Source organism: Vicia villosa, linkage group LG3, assembly GCF_029867415.1.
Source record: "Vicia villosa cultivar HV-30 ecotype Madison, WI linkage group LG3, Vvil1.0, whole genome shotgun sequence".
In the NCBI taxonomy this organism is placed as follows: domain Eukaryota; kingdom Viridiplantae; phylum Streptophyta; class Magnoliopsida; order Fabales; family Fabaceae; genus Vicia; species Vicia villosa.
This window is the reverse complement of record NC_081182.1, coordinates 215,905,090-215,930,199: the sequence shown is the minus strand read 5'-3', so window position 1 is coordinate 215,930,199 and position 25,110 is coordinate 215,905,090. Positions and strand designations below refer to the sequence as shown.

The 25,110-nt window shown below is 34.0% G+C and overlaps 2 protein-coding genes across 2 annotated transcripts; both read left to right on the top strand.

Moving 5' to 3' along the window:
- Positions 1–5,622: 5,622 nt before the first annotated feature.
- On the top strand, positions 5,623–18,563 carry LOC131593547 (probable disease resistance protein At4g27220). The gene is made up of 7 exons (XM_058866087.1): positions 5,623–5,665; positions 5,993–6,114; positions 12,202–15,109; positions 15,430–15,975; positions 16,266–16,754; positions 16,972–17,445; positions 18,457–18,563. The coding sequence occupies exons 3-7, from the start codon at positions 12,383–12,385 to the stop codon at positions 18,544–18,546; spliced, it is 4,326 nt and encodes a 1,441-aa protein (XP_058722070.1). The 5' UTR covers positions 5,623–5,665; positions 5,993–6,114; positions 12,202–12,382; the 3' UTR covers positions 18,547–18,563.
- Positions 18,563–20,453, top strand: LOC131593548 (uncharacterized). Its single transcript, XM_058866088.1, has 3 exons — positions 18,563–19,163; positions 19,533–19,675; positions 19,762–20,453. Exons 1-3 carry the CDS (start codon positions 18,563–18,565, stop codon positions 20,329–20,331), a joined length of 1,314 nt encoding a protein of 437 aa, XP_058722071.1. The 3' UTR covers positions 20,332–20,453.
- The last annotated feature ends 4,657 nt before the right edge of the window (positions 20,454–25,110 follow it).

Sequence of the window (25,110 nt, the reverse complement as noted above, 5' to 3'; positions counted from 1 at the left end):
ATACAGTTATTAGTTCGAGTTGGTGTCATTTGCTCTGATACGTAACACTCGGGGAGAAATGAACGCTTGATTGATTTGTCGTTATTTTGAATTAAGTTGTTAATTGTGAAGTTTGGTTAGATTTATGTTGTTAAGCAAGATGCTATGTTTTATTTGAAGTTTAAAGTTAAATCCGCTGCGAAGTTATTAAATAAAGTTGATTTGTTTGAAGACTAAATTATTGGTTAAACAAGTTTAAATTGTTTTCCATGAGTGTTATGTATATGTTAAATGAACTTTATGCTGTTGATTTCAAGTGGAAATGTAATACCTCACGTAATTTGGAATTTTTAGCACTTTGGTTTTATTATAAATAATGGACAGATTTGAGGTGTTACAATCTGCACCAAGAAACAATGAGACGAGTGTAAACCTGCCTTAGCAAGACATTTCTGAAGATGAAAAAAATTCCACTGAGGAACCATCCTTGCCTGGACAACATGAAGAGGATGGTGACAAAAATGCTACTGGCTTGACTTCTAGTTCAGGAAAACAATCTGAAATCGTGCCTAAGGTCGACAGATTTCAAAAATATGTTCAAGAGAGACCACCTTCTCCTTTTCCATAACGGATTAGGAAGGCAAAAGAAGACTAACAATTTCACAAGTTTATGGAAATTCTGAAGCAGCTCCACATCAACATACCATTTATTGAATTTATTGAACAAATGCCAAACTACTCCAAGCTTATGAAGGATGTGTTCACCAAAAGGAAGAGAGTATGAGAGTTTTCTATAGTTGCACTCACTCAAGAGTGTAGTCAATTGGTTCAATGCAAGCTCCCTCATAAGTTGAAAGATCCTGGAAGTTTTATAATCCCTTGTTACATTGGAGATACTTTTTGTGGAAAGGCACTATGTGATCTAGGGGCAAACATTAATCCTATGCCCTTATCTATTATCAAAAAGTTAGGGATAGGCGTTGTCACGCCTACCACCATCACTCTACAATTGGCGGATATAAGTATTTGTTACCCTTAAGGAAAGATAGAAGATGTATTGGTGAGAAAAGATAGAAGATATACTTGCGTAGAGAAATTATTTAAGATGAATTACTTGGGAAAGAAAAGGTCCTTACTAAATAAATATTTAGACAATAAAACTCTTATACACCAAGAAAGTTATATAGAAAAAGTGTTAAAATGTTTCTATATGAGAAAATCTTGTATATAGAAAAAATGTTAAAATGTTCTTATATGGAAAAATCTCGTATGTTGTCTATCTATATGACATTAGATCCTTGGATGTGCAAACTTTTTTTTTAGGCCTGAAGAAGAGGATGAAAAACTAATTGGTCCTGAAGTATCATATTCTAGTGTAATTCAAACACTAGTCTTGCTAATTATACACACCATGATATTCTAATTTCTATAACTTTACTAGTGATAAGTGCCAAAATGTCGATGTTTTGAGTATGTAAATAGTGGCACTTATCGATACTTTTGTTAATACCGTTTGAATAATTCCCCGTTTTATGTATAAATACGTATACTTTGTAAATAGTTGTATTTTCATATACTTTTATACCATTTGATAGTTTTTCCTTTGTTTTTATAGGTATTCATGCTTATTGGAGCCTTGAGGAATAAAGTGTCAAAGGCACGACTTCGATTTTGCAATTTTGGTAAAAGCCCGCTTAGCCACCGTCAAGCGGACTTCCAAAGACTCAAAATAAGGATGACCAAAATCATCATTTTGGTTTCCATTCATTCATTATTGGATAGAGCATTGAATAAGCTTTCCAACTCTTCGAACCAGGCGCAATTCGGAGTTACGGTTCTCGAGTTATGGCGAAAACAAAATCTGTTTTTTAGCAGACTCCGCTGAGCGGGAGCTCCAGCGGAGGAAATCAGCATCTGGATGCAATTTTGAGTCCGCTGAGCGGAGGGGGTCCGCTAAGTGGACCTACTAAGACAGCAGCTCGTTAAAAGGGGCCAAAATCACATTTTTAGGTCATGGGTTGGGTATTTTTGAGTCCCAACACCATCAACTTCATTCTTAGATCAAAATTAGCTTAGAAAACAACTTCGGAGGTTGCATAAGGATGATCGGGGGTGGATTGAGCGTCGAACGGAGCTGACAAACCGGGAGATCTTCGGTTCGTTTCTCTTCATCTTTGTGTATTTCTCTTTGGTTGGTTTTGTTTGTATATTTACTTGAATCTTATGTATATTTACCGATTATAATGTTATATTTAACTTGCTTTACAAATCTGTGTTGATATTATTCTGGATTTTTGCTCTATGCTGGGGATTTAGGTTGCTTTAGAGATAAACTTCTTGAATCCTTATCTAGGATGATTATCTGTTGGTTCTGAACTCTAGAGATAGATTTAGAGCTAGCATTCACCGTTTGTATCTGTTCGTAATGCTTTCGTGTTTCAGCGGCGCGCGAGAGATCGCCGACGCGAGAACACGGATGTTCTCGCGACTTCGCGTTAGAGATAACCTTAGTTGTGAGATGATCTCGTTTGTGCTCTAGAGATGGACCCTTATGTGAGAGATACGTGATGACATAGATGAGTATCGTAGGTTGAGCATAACGGGTCGGTAAGTGTATGTTTGTGAAGAGTGAATATATTTACATTCCTAATAAGTTCTTTCTCTGCTAAGAATGTGTTTATTCTTTTACTGTCTATATCTTTGTTTACTCTTTTCTCATTCAATCCCAAGCTCGAAACTGTAGAAACTGTTGAATGGCATCTCTCCATCTCTGAAGACGATAATTCCCGGATCAATATTTCCAAATCTTGTTTGTTGCTTGCCCTATACTGCATTCAACAACTAGCATGTTATAGCTCTTCACCTACAAGAAAAATTCATTATAAATTCATGTTTAGAAAATAAATTCATTATTCATAAAATTAATGTTTAGAAAATAAAGAATTTTACGAAATAATCACTTCAATGAAAATTTAAATTATAAATTCAATCACGCGAATATAAATCAAATTTAATAGTTTGTGTTTCCGTTGATTGTATATGATCCAAGGATTGGTATTTTTTATTTTGTTTCGTTTAAAAAGAGTTTTTATGACTCAAGGGTTGGTGACCTAGATGTCTCAATGTATGGTGGCCTAGTAGTCTGCATTGAGAGTTTGATATCACCGTATTCTTAATTCTATGATTTGGATACGGTGCTACGTTACTTGAGCATAAGAAGACCTATAGGTTAATTCGGTTTATGTTATTCATTTTGTACTTGATTTAATTATTAGTTACTTCATGGATCATTAATTACCAATGATTAATTGAATCTATATGAATATGGATGATATAATTTATAATTCTGGTGCAACAAAGACTTTGCTATTGGTTTCCTTGAATTTGTTGTTATACTTGAAATGAGAACCTTGTTCGATCAAACATATTCCTTTAGCGATGACTAGCAAGGTATGAACAGAGTCACATTTGTTTTTATGTATGCTTGTAAATGTCCTATTTAGACGTAATTTTTATGGCAGCCATTTTGTTTTAAACATCAGTAATGAAATCAATCGAGTATATTGATCAAATGCTACTCATGTATGTATGCACCTATGTTCATACGACTGACTAATTGAGTATGCTTCTAAGTTGGGTAAATTTTGAGTCAGTTAGAGGCTTAGGGAAGCAATATGCAAAGTCGATTTCGTAAGACACACCGGCTGCACGAACAAACACACTCTATGTAATGGTTACATAAGCCATGTGTACCACGGTCCATGAATGTAAGTAAAGAATGGTGCTTTAAGCTTGCAGACTAGCTATAGGCATTTTGTTTATGCTATATTGAACCATCCTTCAATGGAACAATACAACTCTACTTTGTTAAAAAAACATTTCTGATGTTTTATTTTGAGCCAAAGGTGGCATTGTTACAAGGATTTATCCACTGATACCATCTTCCTCTTTCATTCTCTTCCATGTCCTTGTATTGGAGTTCTTGACTATCCATTATTTCTCATGTGCTTTGTTTTGGTTCTTGATTTTAATGGCCAATGAATTAAAAAAAAGGCTGAGATGACAGAGAAGGGGAGGATACTTGGGTTTCTCTTAAGAACTTTGTTTGGATTGCTAAGTATATTATGGAGATTTGATGAAAAAAGTAGAGTTTGTGTTTTTCTGTAGGTTGAAGATACATAGTTCTTATTCAACCTTAGGTCACTGGTGGAAATTGTTATTCTGCACAATGACTTGGTTGGTAGTTATGTTTGGCAACCATCACATCAATCAAACTCTCCCCAAAAGATTATCTTCCTTGTCGGCATTCTCATTGGAGATGCAAAGGGATCTTGATGATGCGGGTGACCTTATGCACTATCTTTCCATCTGAGTCTTGTTTCAATGACTTGCTCCGCGTTCCCATGACATCAATGTGCTGATTCCCGTGATGGCGATGACATTTGCTACTATATGGATCTTCTTGATGGTATTTTGTGTGCGTATAAATTTCCTACACTTAACTGGTGGCTAGTTAGTTCAATTCAAACTTTGGTGTCTCCAAGTCTGTGTACTGTATATTAAGATTAAGAGTTTGGGCCTAATGTTTTGAAGTTATGGACCAGTAAGAAATTTGTTTCAATTAAAGGTGAATGATCACAAAGTTGACTATTTAATCATACTATTTATCTGCAGATTATAATAAAATTGAATAACCACTTCTATGTTCTCTTTCACTTTGTTTTAATATTTGAATGCGATTTTCAGAAATGGGAAATAACATCTAGTTCAAAACAGTCATCATCTTTAAGCTGGAAAATACTGCAAAGATAAGTGTGAAACCGAAGTTAAATTAACATTAAAAAAAAGCGACAGTGAAATGCGGTTTCAAGTTGACGTGAATGTCTAATCTCAGTCTCCAGCAGTTTTCATATTGAAACCAAATTACATTTTCTTTGTTACACATAAATGAAGGCAAACAGCTAACAAACTTTGTCGCTACTATTTTTTGGGATAATGATAGGCAACGACTGCGTAACAAATCTGGACAGCAGTAAGTATACTCACAATGGTAGCAGCAAAGTTGTAGCCGCGCTTTAAAAATCTGTGAACATCGTAACACCAGTCTAAAATTTTGCAAAAGTAATGGGGCAGCATTATAAAGATTTTAATGGCATAATTGGTGGAGGAAATGTGTTCAAGGCTTTAAACATGATGGAGGCATGATTGGGGTCAATAATGCCACAGTCAATTCCCTTAGCGATGGAATGGAAAATGTGTTCAATAATGCCACGATCAATTCCCTTAGCGATCAATTCTCTTATTAACAGGGCACTCTCAAACATACAAATAACATTTAATCCAAGAACCGAGAGCACCTTATAAATTGTGAGCTAGCAAATTTTGAAATTGAAGCTTTAAATCAATCAGTAGCTAGCAAGCTGTAAAGTTTCTGAAATACTGCATCAATACTTGAATTGCATTAAACGCTAACTTATTCTCTTTATGTTAGCTACTTGCATTGCATCAATACTTGAATTGCAGTGAACGTTAACTTATTCTCTTTATTGCATCAATACCTTTAGTGCAATTTGAAAATAGACTTAGATGAGAGAGGTATAAAGAAAGGTATCAAAGCCAGGTATAAAAAACAAAGGGTAGGTGATCTTGGTCCTTGAGCTAGTATACACAAAGTATTCAAAATCAGGTAAAAAATTTATAATATCTCTTTTATTGTTTACTCTTTCCCATTTTTTGTTTTTATTTGATTTCCAATTTTATTTGATATGCTTTTATTGAAGATCAAAATTTTCATACCCCAACTTGCATGTATATGAAAATTTACTATGTTAACCTTAGCAACTAGATAGCAAGAGACTAAAATTACATGTTTTATATGTTATAGGGACTAATTTGTGGTTTATTCTATCATCTATCAAACATAAAATTAAAAGTTCTTTCAAAATTTAAAATCATGGATGTTTAGAGTATGTGGAATGTTAGTGACAAATCAAAAATTAAATGTTTACTGCAGAACTTGAATTGCATTGAACGTTAATTTGTTCTCGCTGCTGACTGGAAAAAAGAAGAAGATTGTTCACAAGACTTGACCATGCACTCATATAGTGGTTATTTGTAAATCTGTTGGATAACAAGGTAAAAATCATATCCATGCTTAGTTGCCTTTATTCTGTTTATTTTTCTGTTTTTTATCTTCTCTTGTTATGCTTTATCCTAAGATATTAGTTGAACTCTCATTGGTTTTTGCAAGCTTTTTTTCATAATTACAAGGTCATCATCATATATGAAAAAAAAAAAAAAAAAAAGACATGTAGCGTAGTGTATATATATTTTGTTTTTAAGAAGGTTTAGGCATTGAACAACTTAATATAAAATCTCTTTATACAATTTTTTGGTTTAAAGGCAATGGAAAAGCTGGAGATCAGCTTATAATTGTTGCCATTCTTAATATTTCAATCTTTGGTTTGGAATGCCGTGATAGAAATGTATTTCTCACATAAATTATTTAATCTCCCTTATCACTTACAAAATCATACCCATCTATATATAGCCATGGACTGTATGGTGGATGGTGCAAGAGTTAGTTAGAGTTATATATGTAGTTATGTATGTATATACATGGGTATACACTCGTATTGACATGCATCAATGCATATATAAAGTTATGTAACTTGTTGCTTAAGCTAGCCTCTTGATACTCCCCCATAATCTCATGGAGGGGTGAGAGCAACGACTTTGAGCTTGATGCAAAGCTCTTGAAAAGCAGCAGCTTCCAAAGGCTTTGTAAGAGGATCTACATATTTGGAGAGAGCTTGGAACATGTTGGATCTTCAATAACTTTGAAATAAAACATTCACGGAAAAAATGAAAGTCCAACTTAATGTGTTTGATTCGAGTATGAGGAATCTGATTATGTGACAGAAGAACCGCACTAAGATTATCACAAAGAAGGTTGGGAGAATTTGAAAGCTTGCACGAGGGTGGTGCTAGGGAAATGAGAAAACCATGATGAAGAGTTCCACTAAGATAACGTATGATGTGTCTAACGACTGCTTAATGAGATTCAAAAGGGGAAGCCGTGAATTGGCAGGCTTTGTTGACACTAAAAGTAATATCAGGGCGAGTAAGAGCGACATACTCAAGTGCACCAACCATGGATCAATACATGAAGGGATCATGAAGAGGAGAAGATACATGTTTGTCACGTGATAAGCATGGGAGTGGTAACACCATTGACATTGCTCATATTGACTTTCGCAAGATGACCACAAATATAATTAGATTTAGTGACTATAAGATTTCTTGAATCTAAACACTTGATCTTTGAAATTCTCGCATAACATGAAAGAACAGATGTCGTACACGATGTCAGGACTTCTACAATGTCGAATGCAATGACACGAAATTGCAATACTAGTAACAATTAACAAAATAAAGTAAATTACAGGAATTAAATAACACATTTCAATGGTATACTCAATCCGGTGCAACGTCACCTACATCTGGGGGAATCCAAGCCTAGAAAGAAATCAACTATAATAGTATTAGTTTGAAGTCCTCAATAAACAACCTCGGGTTTAGAACATTCGCACCTAGTCACTACCTGTATTATTTATATTTAAATCTCTCTGAGACCCCTCTCACATCCCTTCAATCACACAACAATGATAATAACTTTTAACAGTGAATTGAAGAGACTTTTTCAAAACACATCATTCACTCTTGCTTAAAAGCTCATGAGTAATTAACAATTACAACTCAAAGACACATTCCACCTCTAATATCAAAGAGATATAATAGTAGCTCACAAAAGAACAAAAAAAACCTAATTTCACAATACTCAAGCGTAGCTTTCTATACGCCCCTTTTAGGTTTAGGAATGTCCTCTTTAGATAGCCTTTGCTAAGCAGCGGCTTAGGCTTAAAATACGCAACAAATCCAATCTGGACTATTGCACAATATATGTAGAATTTTCTGCAAAAATTTAGGAACAATCACATGTTCCCTTAATTGTTGAACATCCTTTTTATGACTCAAGCGCACAGTTGGAACATAGACAATTGTTCCTAGATCAATCATTCTTGGGCCGTTAGATATTATAGCTGAATATTTAGAGAATCTTCAAATATTTAATAATAAATTGTCTTCTAGAAGTAAACCTGCAATGATGTGTGATCATCATGTCAAAACATCGTGCTCAACATCTTGCTGTGATGCATATTTTAACAAAATTGCTGCCAATCACAAATCCATAGTCCTAACAGTTAATGCCCAGGAAATACTTAGCGGAACCGAACTTCTTGAAATCATATTTAGCATGAATATAGTCTATAAGCTTGTGAATGAGCACAAAGTAAGAGCCTTTGATAAGAATTTCATCCATGTATACTATGGCATAAAGAGTATTACCTTGATGAGAATATATGAAAAGAGAGGGATCACATTTGCTGTGACTGAATCAAACTAAACTAGGGCCCGATTTAGCTTCTCATACCAGACACAAGGTTATTGTTTGAGCCCATAAAAGGCCTACTGTAGTTTGAAAACTAGAGAAGGATCATACTGCACAAAATCGGAATGTTGAACCATGCAAATGTAAGAGCTAAAGTGAGAATAACTCGAATTGTTACAAGTTTAACAACGAGAGAAAAAAGTCTCATTGAAATCAAAGCCAAACTGTTGATGAAACCACTTAGCAACCAGTCGAGCTTTTTACTTGTTCACTGAACCATTGAGATTATCTTTAACCTTGAAAACTCTCCTGCACCCCACAAGTTTTCAATTTAGTGGAAGAGAGGTCAGTGTCCAAGTATTATTTTTTAGTAAAGATTAATACTCAAGTCTCATGTCCTCGAGCCGATATGGATTATAGAGAAATGGTTTGAATGACATAGGTTTAATTTGCTAATGAAAAGCCTTAGGATTGGAGTGATATGTCTTGGCACGAATCAACATGGGATATGTGTTAAATTGTTGAACTCAACGAAGATAGGAATAAGGAACAATAGGGTACTTTGACTCGCTTGATGGACTCATGGTAGAATCCTATGGAGATGTAGGAGGGGCCTGAAAACTGATAAGAGGAGTGATCAAGAGTGACATGGGACTAGGTATGTGTAAAAGAGATGAATTAGTGGGGAAACTTGCAAAGAATTCGAAATTGAGGGGAAATGAATGCCTCATTATGAAAATGCCTCATCCGTTGACTCGTGAGTTGTACTTGGGGCTAAAGAATCATTAGAATTCGAAATTGAGGGGAAAGGAATGCACTCATTATGAAATTCATGATCTAATGGTGAAGGGTCTAAATTCTCCCTTATACTCGGATTGAACAAATTTAATGGTAGTGTTAAATTGACTTTGAACAAACTTATGAAATAATTTGAAAGCAAGAAGTGTTTCTAACTTGATTTTAAGAAAATATATCCAAGTCTATTTGGAATAAGCATAGAAAAAAGCAACATGGTAAAGAAAGCCATAAGTCGAAGGAAGCGCTGCAAGATCCAAAAAATCATTGTGCGCTACTTCAAAAGGAGAGTGATACAATGATATAGATGCATTGGCATACAATCGATGAGATTTTCAATACAATAAGATTTACATGACCTAGTAAACAAATGCCCTAATAAAAAACAAAATATTAGGATGCTTTAGCGCCCGTCGAATAGCAGAATAGTTTGCATAACCTAGTCAAAAATCCCTAAAAGACTAAAGGTAGTTTTATGTACACCAATTGTTTAAGAAAAATAAACAGACTTAGAATTTTATTACAATTAGTCATCAAATTGGAATAGTACATGGAAAACATGCTGGATGTGCCACAACCAAGCGAGGAAATCAATACTATCTACTGGAATCACGAAAACCTTCAAGCAATGTAAGCATTGAAACTTGAGATTTGAAAAAACACTTATCACCCAAGAATTTAATCACAACATTGTTATCTCTCGAGAACTTAGAGACTAACAACATATTTATGGTAATACACGGTACCAGGAAAATATCATTAAGTGCAAGTACAATATAGGGTTATAAGGAAGGAGAAATATGAGTAGTGTTAAGAGTCCCACATCGGACAATATATGGCCTAAACATGTCCTTATAAGTGGGGGCAATCCTCACCCTACAAGCCGGTTTTGTAGGGTTGAGTTAGGCCCAACCACACTTCTTAACATGGTATCAGAGCCTCGTTTAAGATCCGGTGGGCCACCTTCTATGGTTTCCGCTATCGGGCCACCCACCGTTTATTTCCACGCTCCAGTTGTCTAGTCCTGGGCGTGAGGGGGTGTGTTAAGAGTCCCACATCGGACAATATATGGCCTGAACATGTCCTTATAAAGTGGGGGCAATCCTCACCCTACAAGCCGGTTTTGTAGGGTTGAGTTAGGCCCAACCACACTTCTTAACATGGTATCAGAGCCTGGTTTAAGATCCTGTGGGCCACCTTCTATGGTTTCCGCTATCGGGCCACCCACCGTTTATTTCCACGCTCCAGTTGTCTAGTCCTGGGCGTGAGGAGGTGTGTTAAGAGTCCCACATCGGACAATATATGGCCTGAACATGTCCTTATAAAGTGGGGGCAATCCTCACCCTACAAGCCGGTTTTGTAGGGTTGAGTTAGGCCCAACCACACTTCTTAACATGGTATCAGAGCCTGGTTTAAGATCCTGTGGGCCACCTTCCATGGTTTCCGCTATCGGGCCACCCACCGTTTATTTCCACGCTCCAGTTGTCTAGTCCTGGGCGTGAGGGGGTGTGTTAAGAGTCCCACATCGGACAATATATGGTCTGAACATGTCCTTATAAAGTGGGGGCAATCCTCACCCTACAAGCCGCTTTTGTAGGGTTGAGTTAGGCCTAACCACACTTCTTAACAAGTAGAAACTACACATATGATTGCTAGGGATTGGCCATTAGCTACAGTGACACGATATTTACCAAGATAAGCTTTTTTAGAAAGCAAGTAACAAGCATGGTGATCACTGGTATTGACATATGTAAATATATGTAATGTCATGTAACCTGTATCCTAAGCTAGCCTCCTAATAGTATGTGATGTGTTTGTGTGTGTGTGAGAGAGAGAGGGAGTTGTAATATGTGTGTGAGTGTCACAGAGAGATCTATAATATGCGTATATGTGAGAGTGAGAGAGAGACAGAGAGAAGGATTGGTAATGTGTGTGTAAGAGATTAAGAGAGCATACGAGAGATCTGTAATGTGTGTATGTGAGAGAGATATGAAGTTAAGTAACTAACTAAGAACATGTTTAGCTTAAAAGCTATAACCTAGGTAGTAGTAAGTAGCCAACTAGGTAATTTTTCATTTAGATTCCCATGATATGGTATATATGTGTGCTTGAGGTCAGGCTAACTAAATAGCTACTAAAATAACCACAAAACTACCAAAATATAAAAGACGAACATAAATGACGACATCTATAACTAAACTTTTTTTTATTAATTTTGTTGGTAATTGATTAGTTGATAGTTGATAAAAGATAGTTTTAAATAATTGTTTATAAAGAAGTTTATGTCATTAATTTCTTGGATGATTAATACAAAGTACCAATTGTCTATATATAGACTCAAGTCACCAATCTCTCAATGCTAGTGAATGATTCTACATTATTTTAGTTCTTTCTAGATATTTCATGATAGATTAGTAATATGATAGTTCTAGATTCGTCTATCATTTCCAAAAACTTATAGTTTTAGATTCTTCTACCATATTCGTACACATTATAGTTCTAAACTCTTCTATAATTTTCATACATACTCCTCCGTCTTAAAATAAAAGTCTTTTAAGGTTGTTACACACATATTAAGAAAATCAATGATTGAGTCGATAACGGTAATGTTTTTACAAAATTATCCTTAATTACTTTTGGTTGATGTATATTGTCATAACTTGAAAAGAATGTAGACAATAATTATTAGGGGTAAAGTTGGTAAAAGAAAATTATTAATATTGCATTGAAAAAGTTAAAAAACTATTATTTTGAGACAACTTTTTTTTGACTAGAAAGACACTTATTTTGGGACAGAGGAAGTATTATATTTAAGAATATTCTAAATAATTGTAGCAATTTCAACAAATTTGACAACCATACCTTTAATTCTATATTTTTGCTTGTAGAACTTAGTTAAACTCTAAACTAGATAATGTCTATTTGAAGTTTTGTGGAAATTTATGGGTTACTTTGATCTATTGAAATTGATTCAGATATAAAGTTGCTTATCCGATTTGGGGAAGACATCTGTGGACAAATTGATAATTTGGGGAAGACATCGTGTATATTTCTTTACATGCATTGCTAATGATTTCAAAGAAAAAAAATGGTTTGGCTGGAATCAGAAATAAAAATATTGGAGCAACGTGATAAAGGACTTAGAAAATAACATAGATGAGATTAAACGAATTAACAAAAAAGGCAGAGAAATTTGACAAAATGGAACCTCATCGCCGTCTTCCGGATGTAGAACGTTTCACATCTACAAATTACATTTCTTTTCAAAGTAGAGAGTCAAAATACAAAGATTTGCTGGAGGCACTAGAAGATGACAACAACTATATGATCGCATTGCAAGGGATGGGGGGCAGCGGAAAAACTACATTGGCCAAAGTAGTGGGTAGAGAACTAAAGAAAAATAAACAATTCGCTCATGTAATCGCTACAACTGTGTCGTTTGATCCTAATACAAAAAGAATTCAAGATGATATTGCCGGACCTTTAGGATTAAAATTGGACAAAATTCATGAATCAGAACGACCCAAAAAACTAAGGAATAGATTAACAAATGGTAATAAAATTCTACTAATATTGGATGATGTGTGGGATCGAGTCTTGCCTATTGATTTTGATCTAATAGGAATTCCAAAAAAAACCAATCACAAAGGTTGCAGACTTCTTATAACCACACGCAGTAAACGAATTTTCAATATAATGGGTTGTGATAGGATGATTGAATTGGAGCTCTTATCTGAAGAAGAAGCATGGGACATGTTCAAAATGTATGCCGGTATAAGCAATAGTTCTTCAGAAAGTTTGATCACTAAGGGACGTCAAATTACTAAAGAATGCAAACATTTACCTGTTGCAATTGCAGTTATCGCTAGTAGTTTAAGGGGCCAACAATATCGTAAGCACACATGGGATGCTACCTTAAAATCCTTGAAGAACCCTGTCCTCATGGACGATGTTCATAAAGAAAAGGTTGAAATTTATAAATGTTTGAAGTTTAGCTATGATTTTATGAAGGATGAAAAAGCCATGCGATTATTCCTCTTATCATCTGTATTCCCAAAAGGTGAAGACATCCCTCTTGAATTTCTAACTAGACTTGGCATTGGAACGGGCCTTTTCGGGGAAGATTATGGCAAATACGATGATGCTCGAGATGAAGTTGTTGTAGCCAAAAATAAACTCATAGATTCTTGTTTGTTGATGGAGGTTGGTGATAAATATGTAAGAATGCATGATTTTGTTCGTGAAGTGGCTCATTGGATAGCAAATAAAGAGATTCAAAGTGTAAATTTGTCCAACAAAGATACAAAATCATCACTTGAAAAGGAAATGAATGTTAAATATTTATTTTTTAAAGGGAATGACATGGATTTGTTTTCCTCTAGGTATGATGGTTCGAAACTTGGTATTCTAATTGTCGACATGGAAATAGTTGAAGACTGTAAAAGTATAGAAGTCCCAAATTCATTCTTTGAAAATATTGGTAAGCTTCGAGTTTTGTGCTTTTTAGGTCATGAAAATCAACCCCTATTAGTACCAGATTCAATTCGCTCATTGGCAAATATTCGATCTATATTGGTTGATGGAGTTGATTTAGGTGACATCTCTGTATTGGGAAATCTACAAAGTCTTGAGACTCTTGATTTGGTTGAATGCAAAATCAATGAATTGCCACACGAAATTGCAATGTTGGGGAAATTAAAATTGTTAAACTTGGAAGAATGTGAAATTAGAAGGAATAATCCATTTGAGGTTATTGAAAGATGCTCAACACTTGAAGAGTTGTACTTCATAGATAGCTTTAATGATTTTTGTGGAGAAATAACCTTACCCGAGTTACAAAGGTATCGTATCCGTAAAGGGTGGAGTGTGATGGATGATTCACTATCAAAATATGTGTCTTTTGAGGCAGGTAATGATGAATGTTTTTTTTCAAAAGAAACATTCAAGTATTGCATGCAAACAACAAAGGGTCTTCAACTAAATGGAATAAAGGAGGGATGGAAAAATCTCATTCCCGAGATTGTTTCTAACGGTATGAATGATCTTGTTGAGCTTCGTTTGACACGTATTTCACTTTTAAAGTGTCTGATTAGCACTATTCATTCTGAAGTACCAAATACATTGTCCAAATTGGTTGTACTAAAACTGGATACAATGGAAAATTTGGTAGAACTGTTCAATGGCTCCATTTCTGTTGACTTTTTGAAGAGTTTAAAGAAACTATCGATAAAGAATTGTAAAATGTTTCGAAGATTGTTTAATTGCACACTTAATTTCTGCAATCTAAGGAGTGTGACACTGCAGAAATGCCCAATGTTGATTAGCCTCTCTCCATTATTAACTTCTCGGAACATCGTGCTGCTAGAGAAGTTGAAAATAGCTGATTTTGAGGGATTGGACAACAAAGTAATAGATGACAATAATAAAGATGACAAGAGTCATGGACCAATGTTTCCAAAACTAAGAGTTCTTGACATTGATCGATGTCACCGATTAGAATCAATATTCCACTCCCTATCTTTTCAAGATCTTCCAGCACTAGAAAATATCAACATAAAGAGATGTGATGAGCTAAAGCATATACTTGGCCAAAACCAACATGTAGAACGCAATTCACTAAAAGAAATAAATCTGTTTGAATTACCAAATTTCATGAGTATTTTTCCAAGATATTCTCATTCTATGTCTTCCCGAGTGAATGAGTCCTCTTCAACTTCTAGAAGTGGTTCCAAGGTACACAAAAAAGTGGACACTATCAAATGCAATATCTTCTCTTTGACATCTTGTCATGGTTATAGACGCAAACTTGGGAGTATTTCAACTACTAAAACCCCATCGACTCATAAGGATCCACTGCAGAACAACTCAACAGCATCAACATCAGTAACACTCTAACCTTTGTTATGTTTAGATATGTTCTATTTTAAATGTGTTACATGTATCATAAGTATCTTCTATTGATAGAGTTTGTGAATATTAAATATCCAAAACTTGAAGTCTTTTATTAGAGAAGTTGTGTACTATTTAAATTGTTTCAAAAAGCTGCATGCAAAAATTAATTATATATAACATACATATATCTTAAGGACTTATATAAGAAAAATGTTATATGTTTCCATTTCCATTTCCATTAGTTGTATACACATTTCTTCAAGAATGTATGATTTGATTAGTTGTTCCTTTGTATTGGGATCACATTACAGGTATCAAGTTCACACCGTCTTCAAATATGGGAAAGTGTACAATGTTTTCAAGTGCAATCGAGTTTCCTGTGCAATGTAAAAGAGATTACGCTTTCTTATATTTCGAATATAACATCGGTGCTTATCCTGTCTTTTGCTCCAACAATGTTGGTGGAAACTTTGACGATTAGGAATTGTCATAAATTGAAGCACATAATAGTAGACATTGAAGATGATGAAAGTGCTGACAAGAATTGGGGTAATGTGTTCCCAAAATTGAAAATGCTTGACGTTCGAGATTGCGAGCAATTGAAATACGTATTTGGACACTACACTGATGGACATCCAAACCACCATGAGATTCACTTTCATCTTCCAGCACTACAACGTCTCGAACTTTACAATCTTCCCAATTTAATTGCCATATCTCCTAAACAATATTGCATAAGATTTCCACCTATTAAAGAACTTAAAATCACAGAATACTCCAAGGATGCTATCAAACCTAATGATGAATTCGGTAAATATCAGTCCGATTCAAAATTTGTGCATAATGCAATCATGAAGGTATCCCTTTTCCCATATATCAGTTGGATTGAAATTGAAAATTACTTGTTTTAAATTTATTTTCCAAACTTCTATTTATTTATTTTATGAACTTTTTTCTATATTAAAATATGTCACGCATTAGAATCAATATTTCTTTTTCCTTCTTCTCAAGACCTTTCGGTGCTAGAAAGTATTAGCATAAGTATATCAGAAAAAACATTTTATGTTTGCATTTCCATAAGTTGTATGCACAAGTTAATAATGTATGGTATGATTTTTAATTCCTTTATATTGGGATTACACTACAGGTATCAATTTCTCATGATCTTCAGCTAGGGGAACCTTCTCAGTGCCTTCCTGTACAATCAAACATCTTGTGCAATGTAATAGGGATTACGCTGTTTGGTATTTCAAAGATAAAATCTGTGTTTAAGATTTCTATTACTCCAAGATTGTTGGTGGAATCTTTAAGAATTGAGAACTGTGATGAATTGAAGCAAATAACAGTAGATATTGGAGATGATAAAAATGGTGGAAATATTTGGAGAAATATCTTCCCAAAATTGGAAAGACTTTGCATTATAAATTGCATGAAATTGGAATACATATTTGGAAACTACACTGATGATCATCCTGGCCACAATAAGATTCCACTTCATCTTCCAGCATTACAATATCTCGAACTTTGCAATCTACCAAGTTTAGTCTCCGTGTGTCCTAAACAATATTGCACACCATTTCCACATTTAAAAGAACTTATACTCAAAGATTGCTCTCTGGATACTACAATCACAAAGGTATCCCTATTTCCATATATCTTTGTTGTTGCTATTGTAATGCATTTTGTACGTCACTTTATCCTAAGGTTATGTAAGTTGTTCTTGCTACTTTCTTTTATAGTAATTAAGTAGAATATTTGCTGCATTCCATGATTAATATCTATGAAAAAAGGTTATATGTTTGTATTTGCATAAGTTGTATGCGCACGTCAGTAATGTTTGGTTTGATTTTTAGTTCCTTTATATATGGGAGCATGCTCAATACCTACCACTACCATCAAACATCATGTGCTATATAAAAGAGATTACTCTGTCTGGTTTTTCGAAGATAAAATCTGTGTGTATGCTTTCTTTTGCTTCAAGAATGTTGGTGGAAACTTTGAGAATTGAGCATTGTGATGAACTAAAGCACATAATAGTAGGCACAGGAGATGATGAAAGTGGTGGCAATAATCGGGACAACGTCTTCCCAAAATTGGAAACACTTTATGTTCAAAATTGCAGGAAATTGGAATACATATTTGGACACTACACTGAAGACCATTCAAACCACAATGAGATTCGTCTTCATCTTCCAGCACTACAATGTCTCAGACTTTGTGCTCTGCCAAGTTTAGTAGCCATGAGCGGTAAACAATATGACGTAACATTTTCTCCTTTGAAAGAATTTGAACTTGTGGAATGCTCTTTGGATAATACAATCATAAAGGTATCTTGTTTCCATATATCTTTGTTGTTTGCCAAAATAATCATTGATATTCCCATTATTTGGTGAAAGTAATATTTTTATGATATTATTAAAGAAATAAAAATGTTTTCAAAATAAAATGCTTAATATCATTGTTACCATATTACAAGTTACAATCATATCAAGTGTCATCAATACCTGATGTTTTTGTGATTTCAAAAGTTTCTGAAAATACCAAGTAATATATATATATATATATATATATATATATATATATATATATATATATATATATATATATATATATATATATATATATATATATATATATATATAGGGAATGTATCAAGTAGGAGGGTTTTTAAATAAGAGATAAAAGGATTTAATGCTAACCATTGGATTAATCAAGAGAGAGAAATAATAATTATATTAATATTTTAATAAATAATTTAATTCTCTCTCTTGATTAATCCAATGATTAGCATTGAATCCTCTTATCTCTTATTTAAAAATTCCTCCTACTTGATACATCCCCTATATATATATATATATATATATATATATATATATATATATATATATATATATATATATATGTCTGATATCGAATATAAATTCGGTAAATATAATAAAAAAATGAAGGTATGAATATATACAAAAAGTTATGCTATAATGCACTTAAGTGTATTTTCTTTTAGTCAATGTTTGTTCCAAAATTTATTTTCCCTACTTCTGCTGAACTATTTTATGAATTTTTGTTTCTATTTAAATATAATTCTTTTGTATCACTTTTTATTAAAAAAATGAAACCAAAAAAATACTTGACAATTGTGATATTATTTTTTGATGTACAATTGATATAATAAAATACTAAGTATTGAATGGTTACTGGCCAATAACAATATATATTTAAGGTAAAATGGAAGGGTGTCATCCCTTTTAATTACTCTTAACTAAAAGAATATGATCTAAAACATATCGCATTTAATTAAGCATTGTACTTCTCACAGAAATTCAAAAATATTCATGTAGGATTTGAGTGGGAGCTTGGAACATTTTATTGCTTTTGAAAGTCTCAAGGTACATAACTCCATAGCAGAAAAAAAAAATTTGTCTCAATGAATTAGAAAGACATCCAATGAACTTGGGGTTGCAAATGATTGAGTTACAAGACCTGTATTATATGATGTGCCTTTTTGTGGGTCCCAAAGATTCTTTTGCCCTACAAAACCTTACCCAAATAAAAATCGTGGGATGTGAAAGATTGGAAATAATTTTCTCTACTTCTATTTTAAGATGCCTATCACAATTGATTTATCTAAGAATAGAAGAATGCAAAGAGTTGAAGCATATCATCAAAGATGACTGGCAGAATCAAAACTTGTCCTCAACAACATGTTTTCCAAATCTAAACACACTTGTTGTAATAAAGTGTCGCAAATTGAAATGTGTCTTTTCGGTCTCCGTATGCAAAGAACTTCCTAAATTAGAGGCTTTGATGATAAGTGAAGCAGATGAGTTGGAAGAAATATTTAAAACTGAAGGTGATCAGAAAATCGAGATCTTAAATCTAAATATTGTAGCTTTAGTCTACCTACCGAGCCTCTTCCATTCCCAAGGAATTCAATTTGAAGCGGCAAAATATCGTTTTGTACAACAATGTCCAAGACTCTCTTTGACTTTAGCCTCAACTCCTTCTGTCATGCTTGACATTGATAAAATTTGCTGCTTGGTCAAAGGTACACACTATACCCAATACTTTTGTGACCATTACATGATGGTTTTAATAAATTATGCAATGTTTATAAAATATTATGTAGACGTGTGTTTATTTCTTAGAGCTCTTATGTGGATTTATGAATGTCACGTGCGCACTACCACTAAATCATTTAGATTATACACAAATGTATATGTCCATGAGTTTCAAGGAATAAGTTTTAAATCTCCTCTTTTAAATGGTCAACTGTGTCATTTTAATTAATAATAGTATTCTCCTTTCCCAATTTTTTAATAAATATATAAGTAATTATACATCTAATGAAAAATGTTGTTTTATCATGTTTATGACTTATTATCTAATCATTTTAATCTATACTATTTTACTGTAGATTTTGAAACACATGCACAATTTAGACGTTTATTCGAACGATTACAGAAAGATTCTAGAGGTCAATATACTATTAATGAAAATACAAGTGTAGAAACCCCAAAAGATGAAGCAGCATTAGGAAATGAGTCGACTTTTACACAGGTAAATATCAATCTATGTATTCTAGCTATTGCCACCAGAAACAATCACACTGACAATATTTTTGAATCAACATGTTTTTTGTGCAGATACCAGAGGCAGAGCATGAGGAATTAAGTTCTCGTAATCATGTCATGCATGAGTTTGATGAATTGGTTTCTACGAAGCTTGTTGATTATAAGAACATGCATTTGTTGATTGATTTTCTTGTTAAACATCCTTCAGTTCTTTTAAGGGATACTTCACTTAGTAACAGATACAAGGGTTATGCATACAACTGCCTAGCTAAGCTATTGAAATTTCTCAAAACCCATAGTGTGTTGGATGTGTTAGGTTCAAGCCACTCAGAATTTGTTGAGTTATTTAAAGATGTGCGCAGTTTTGCTTTTGACAAGGGTTGGTTGGATGGTGTTGAAAAACGCGTTTTCTTTCCTTATTTGCAATTTTCTCAAGATGCATTGCAACAATTATTCGATTCTAATAAACAAGTTACCGAGGATGTTGAAGAGGTGAGTTTGAAGATAAACAATTTAACTCAACATGTGGAAGATCTTAAGCATCAATTGACCTCCTCTAAAGCTATTTTGGAAAGTCTGACTCAACAGGAGAGATCAATTTTGGAATCTAAGGTTGATTTAAGTGCCCCTATTGGCTATTAGAGTATTTTCCCTTGCATTGTGTTACTACGACTTCTATTGTTGTTAGAGATTTTACCCTTGAATCTTGGGTAATTTCTTTTATCGTTTGAGTGAACTACTATCTTATTATGCTTGTGAATTTAAGTATTATTATTGATTGTTGTATTAATGCTGATGTAGTATTAATTTCTTTCCTATATGTCAAATAATAAGGTGAAGAAATGACTACTATTGTTGCAGCGTTTATATATAACAAAAATTATTAAAGTCATGTTATCATTGCCTTGTTTTATAGCCAAATGTTAGTTTGTAGTTTATTATTTTAGTTGTTAAGAAACTGAACATTTAAGTTCACGATGAAGAACTCCATTGATGGAGAGTAAGCAAAGAAAGGAAGAGAAGAGTGAAGCAGAAAATGTATATTGATTGCTTGAGTATAGAGTACAAGAGTGAGGCATATATATGGTATAGCATAGCTGTTACATTCAACAAACTTTGCAACCACTAATAACTAACTCCTATAACAAACGAACCAACTATATAACTAACTGCAATAGTGAAAAATAAGCTATTGAAGCGTTGATTTTAACAACCTCCCTCAAGCTTAAGCATGGTATATGTCAATCATGCCAAGCTTGGAGATGAAATTCTGAAACTTGTAGCTAAAGGCTTTGTGACGAAATCTGCCAATTGTTCTTGAGAGACTATTGGAAGTAACTTCATTATGCCTTGCCTAATCTTTTCCCTCACAAGGTGACGGTCAATCTCAAGGTGCTTAGTCCTTTCATGGAAAATAGGATTAGAATCTGTGTGGATGGCACTTTGGTTGTCACAATACAATGCATGAATTTTACTACATGTGACACCAAGATCCTGCAAGATGTAAAATATCTAAATTAGCTCACATGTAGTTGATCCAAGGGCTCTATAATCTTCCTCTGATGATGATCTGGCAATTGTCTGCTGCTTCTAAGCTTTCCACGAAACGAGTGATTCTCCTATAAAGAAACAATAGCCTGATGTGGATCTTCTAGAATCCACATATCTTGCCCAATTTGCATCAATGTAACCTAATACTTGCAATGAAGAATTCCTAGGGAATAACAATCCTTGTCCAGGATTCCCTTTTAGGTACATGATCACTCTACATGCAGCATGATAGTGGACTTGGCTAGGACAATGCAAAAACTAACTCAACTGTTGTGTCGCAAGAGTGATGTCAGGCTGTAGCGGGGAAAATCTGATATCGAAGCCATGGGATTGACTCGAATCAATATTCCGTTTGAAATCGCCACCGCGCTTTATTTTTCAAAGGAAAAGGGAAAAGAACGTAAAACCCAAAGTTTTGTTTTTAAAACAAGAAAGAGAACTCAGGTTCGGGTGTTGATTATATGAGGAGAAGGTTTTAAGCACCCCTCATATATGTGGTATTCCACAGGAACCTTTTTGAAAATCTGTGTTGTGTGTGTGCTAAAAAAAGAGTTTGTTTTATTTTTAAAATAAGCTCGGCAAAGCGTTAAGCTTTGGGCCTACATACCTCCTTGGTGCAATGGAGAAGTCAGAGCTAATGTAGTTCCGCTTTTGGGAAAACATTTTAAAACGAATAAACACTTTATCGTCGTCGGAGAGAAATACTCAGCCATTGATTTTGAGCATGAGAACAATCAAGTTCTTTGCATCGCAAATGAAAGAAGGGCTCCAACTCGGATAAAATCAACGAGTATGCCACTAACTCTCTCACGCGGAAAAGATCTCGTTATTATCAATCAATTTCAAAATCGTGGGGTATAACCACTCGTTTCGACAATTAACGGTGTCTAAACTTTTTGAAGAAAAGCCACTAAGGGCAAAAGATATTTTTAAGAAAAGGTTTTGAAAAGGTTTGCAAACATAAGAAGGTTTTTTTTTTGAAAAAAGGGAGAAGATTTTGAAAATCTAAGAAGTGGAGGAGATGAAGAGGCTATCCTATTGCATAAAATAAAAGCTAAGGAAAAAAACGGTCTAACCAAATAAGAAGCCAACACTTGACATTAAGAGTCAAGGTAGTTTTCCCATCCTTTGGAATTATCAATACCAACACATCAGCACTTGGGGATCCAGATGAACTTATTATCTTAGCACCACTTCGCATTAAGCACATTAAGATTCTGACGAAAATCGGGCAGAGTAACGGCTGTTTTCGGGTAAAATCCTTATCTCAATGCCTTGGAATTAACCATCAAGGGCTTTCAAGGAAATACCTGCACATACAAACAGACAACAATCCAATGCCAGACAGACAGAATAACAGTAGAGTAATAATAGAATAAGAGTCCAGAGGCACTAGGTCCATAAGTCCGAATCTCCAAAATGCTAGGGATAGTAACCAATAGTCCAAAGAGAGCCTTATGTGTTTTTTAGATTTTGGTTGTTTATTAGTGTTTTGGCATAAAAGTAAAGTATGGTCCAAATGGACAAAAGAAAAATAGCGGAAGCATAAACATATGTCCAAGTGGACAAAGAGAAAATAGCGGAATTATAAGCGTCCAAATGGACAAAGAGAAAATGGCGGAATGTAAATATGATGAAATGATAAAATAAATCGAGAAATATAAAGAGCGGTATAATAAATGACGGAAATTAAAGTTAGTTGTTAGAGGTTAAAGATAACCATCTTGAAACTTGTCAGGTATGTTATCAAAGTTAGTAATGAAGATCGATGGTGAGTGAATGATGTACTCGGATTTAAGGTCAATGGAAACTTATTAGAAGCTTGATAAAATCATAGCGACTACACGATAAATTTCCATAAGTCATAAATCAACCGCATACAATTCTCTTCCATATTTGATCTTTTATCGAGTCGGGACAAATGTAGGAGAACTCTCCATGTATCAAGATCATCAATCAAAAGAAATAAGAAGGAGAAGAAGAAATGATCTAGCCTTTATCAAGAATCCATAGAATTCTCAAGATATTAAGACTTTCATCGATCAAGAGAAAATAAGATGAAAAAAGATAAGAATGAAAACAAATTGATCTAGTCTTTATCAAGAATCCATAGAATTCTCAAGATATTAAGACTTTCATCGATCAAAAGGAAATATGATGAAAAGATAATAAGGGAAACAAATTGATCTAGTCTTCATCAAGAATCCATAGAATTCTCAAGATGTTAAGACTTTCATCGATCAAAGAAAACAAGATGAAAAAGATAAGAATAGAAACAAATTGATCTAGTCTTTATCAAGAATCCATAGAATTCTCAAGATATTAAGACTTTCATCGATCAAAAGAAAGATAAGATGAAATTAAGAATGAAAACAAATTGATCTAGTCTTCATCAAGAATCCATAGAATTCTCAAGATATTAAGACTTTCATCGATCAAAAGAAAGATAAGATGAAAATAAGAATGAAAACATAAAAGACAATCAACTCACACTATCATTAATATCATTCATCCATTTTGGTGGATTAGGGTTTTCAAACCTATCAACACCCTAGATCTAATGATATTAATGAAGTGGAGGAAGAAGGAAGCCAAAACAAGCATGAAAAAGGCAAAAAACCACATTCTGCCTGCTGGAAATCGATTTCATGCAGGAGGAAATCGATTTCCATAGTGCAGTTTTCAAAAAAACAAGTTACGTTCAGCAGGAAATCGATTTCAGCCTTAAGGAAATCGATTTCCTCAGTGTAAATTCCAGCAAAAACAGCATTTAGAGGCATAAAACTTGACTTGAACAAACATACAAACACCTTATGATCACACATCAATTGGAGCACGGATTTTCCATCAAATCAACAACAAATAGCACTAATATAGCATCAAAGATGCATTGAACACAAGCAACAAAGGATCACATTATGATATACAAAAAGGATGAAGAAAATTACCAAATCTTGAACAAAACTTAGATCTACTTCAAGAATCACCAACACAAATCTTGATCTCTCAACAATTGAAGAAAAAAGAGTGAAATAGATGGTGGTTTAGCTCAAAGTTTGTGAGGTTCAAGATGTGACTCACAAACTTTATGAAAGAAAAAGAGCTTTGGTGAATTTGGTAGGGATGAGGAGAGAAATTGCAAGGGATTTGTTGGCTCTCAAAGCTTGAGAAATGAGAGAGTAGTGGGCTCTATTTATAGGGTGAGAGCAAGAGTAGTGGTAGTTTGGTCTTTTTGCATTTGGTAATTAGCTTGTCTTTAATTGGTGATTAAAGTGGCATTTAAATGGTAAGAAATGGTAAAATGAGGTTTAAGTGGGTTTAATGAAGGGGTTAATTTTGATGAGGTGGAAAATTGGTAAAATGATCAAAAATGATCAAAGAAAAAGGTGCCAAAATGATGTCAAGCTTCCCTCCTTATATTTTTTGAATTTCGCCTTAAGGAAATCGATTTCCCCAGGAGTGAAATCGATTTCACTCTGTTCCAGAAGAGAAATTGGCGCAAAATACACTAGGGAAATCGATTTACCTAGGAGGGAAATCGATTTCATGCTGTCCAGAATGTGATTTTGGTGAAGATTGCTGCAGGGAAATCGATTTACCCAGTAGGGAAATCGATTTCATCAGTCAAAAATGTGAAAAATGCCTTGTTTATTGCATGTCTTGGCTTGGTACCTACAAAACAAAAGCCTACAAAGAAACAAAGCAATATTTTTTGTATTTGGGTTAGTATAATATGCATACAAGATAAACAATCATTGGTGCTTGATGGTCCCTCTTATTGATGAGGTGAGTGCAACACCATAAACAAAACTTCCAAGTGGAGCTCTTGATTAGTGATTGGGATATGAATGATATAGGATCTTAGGGTCA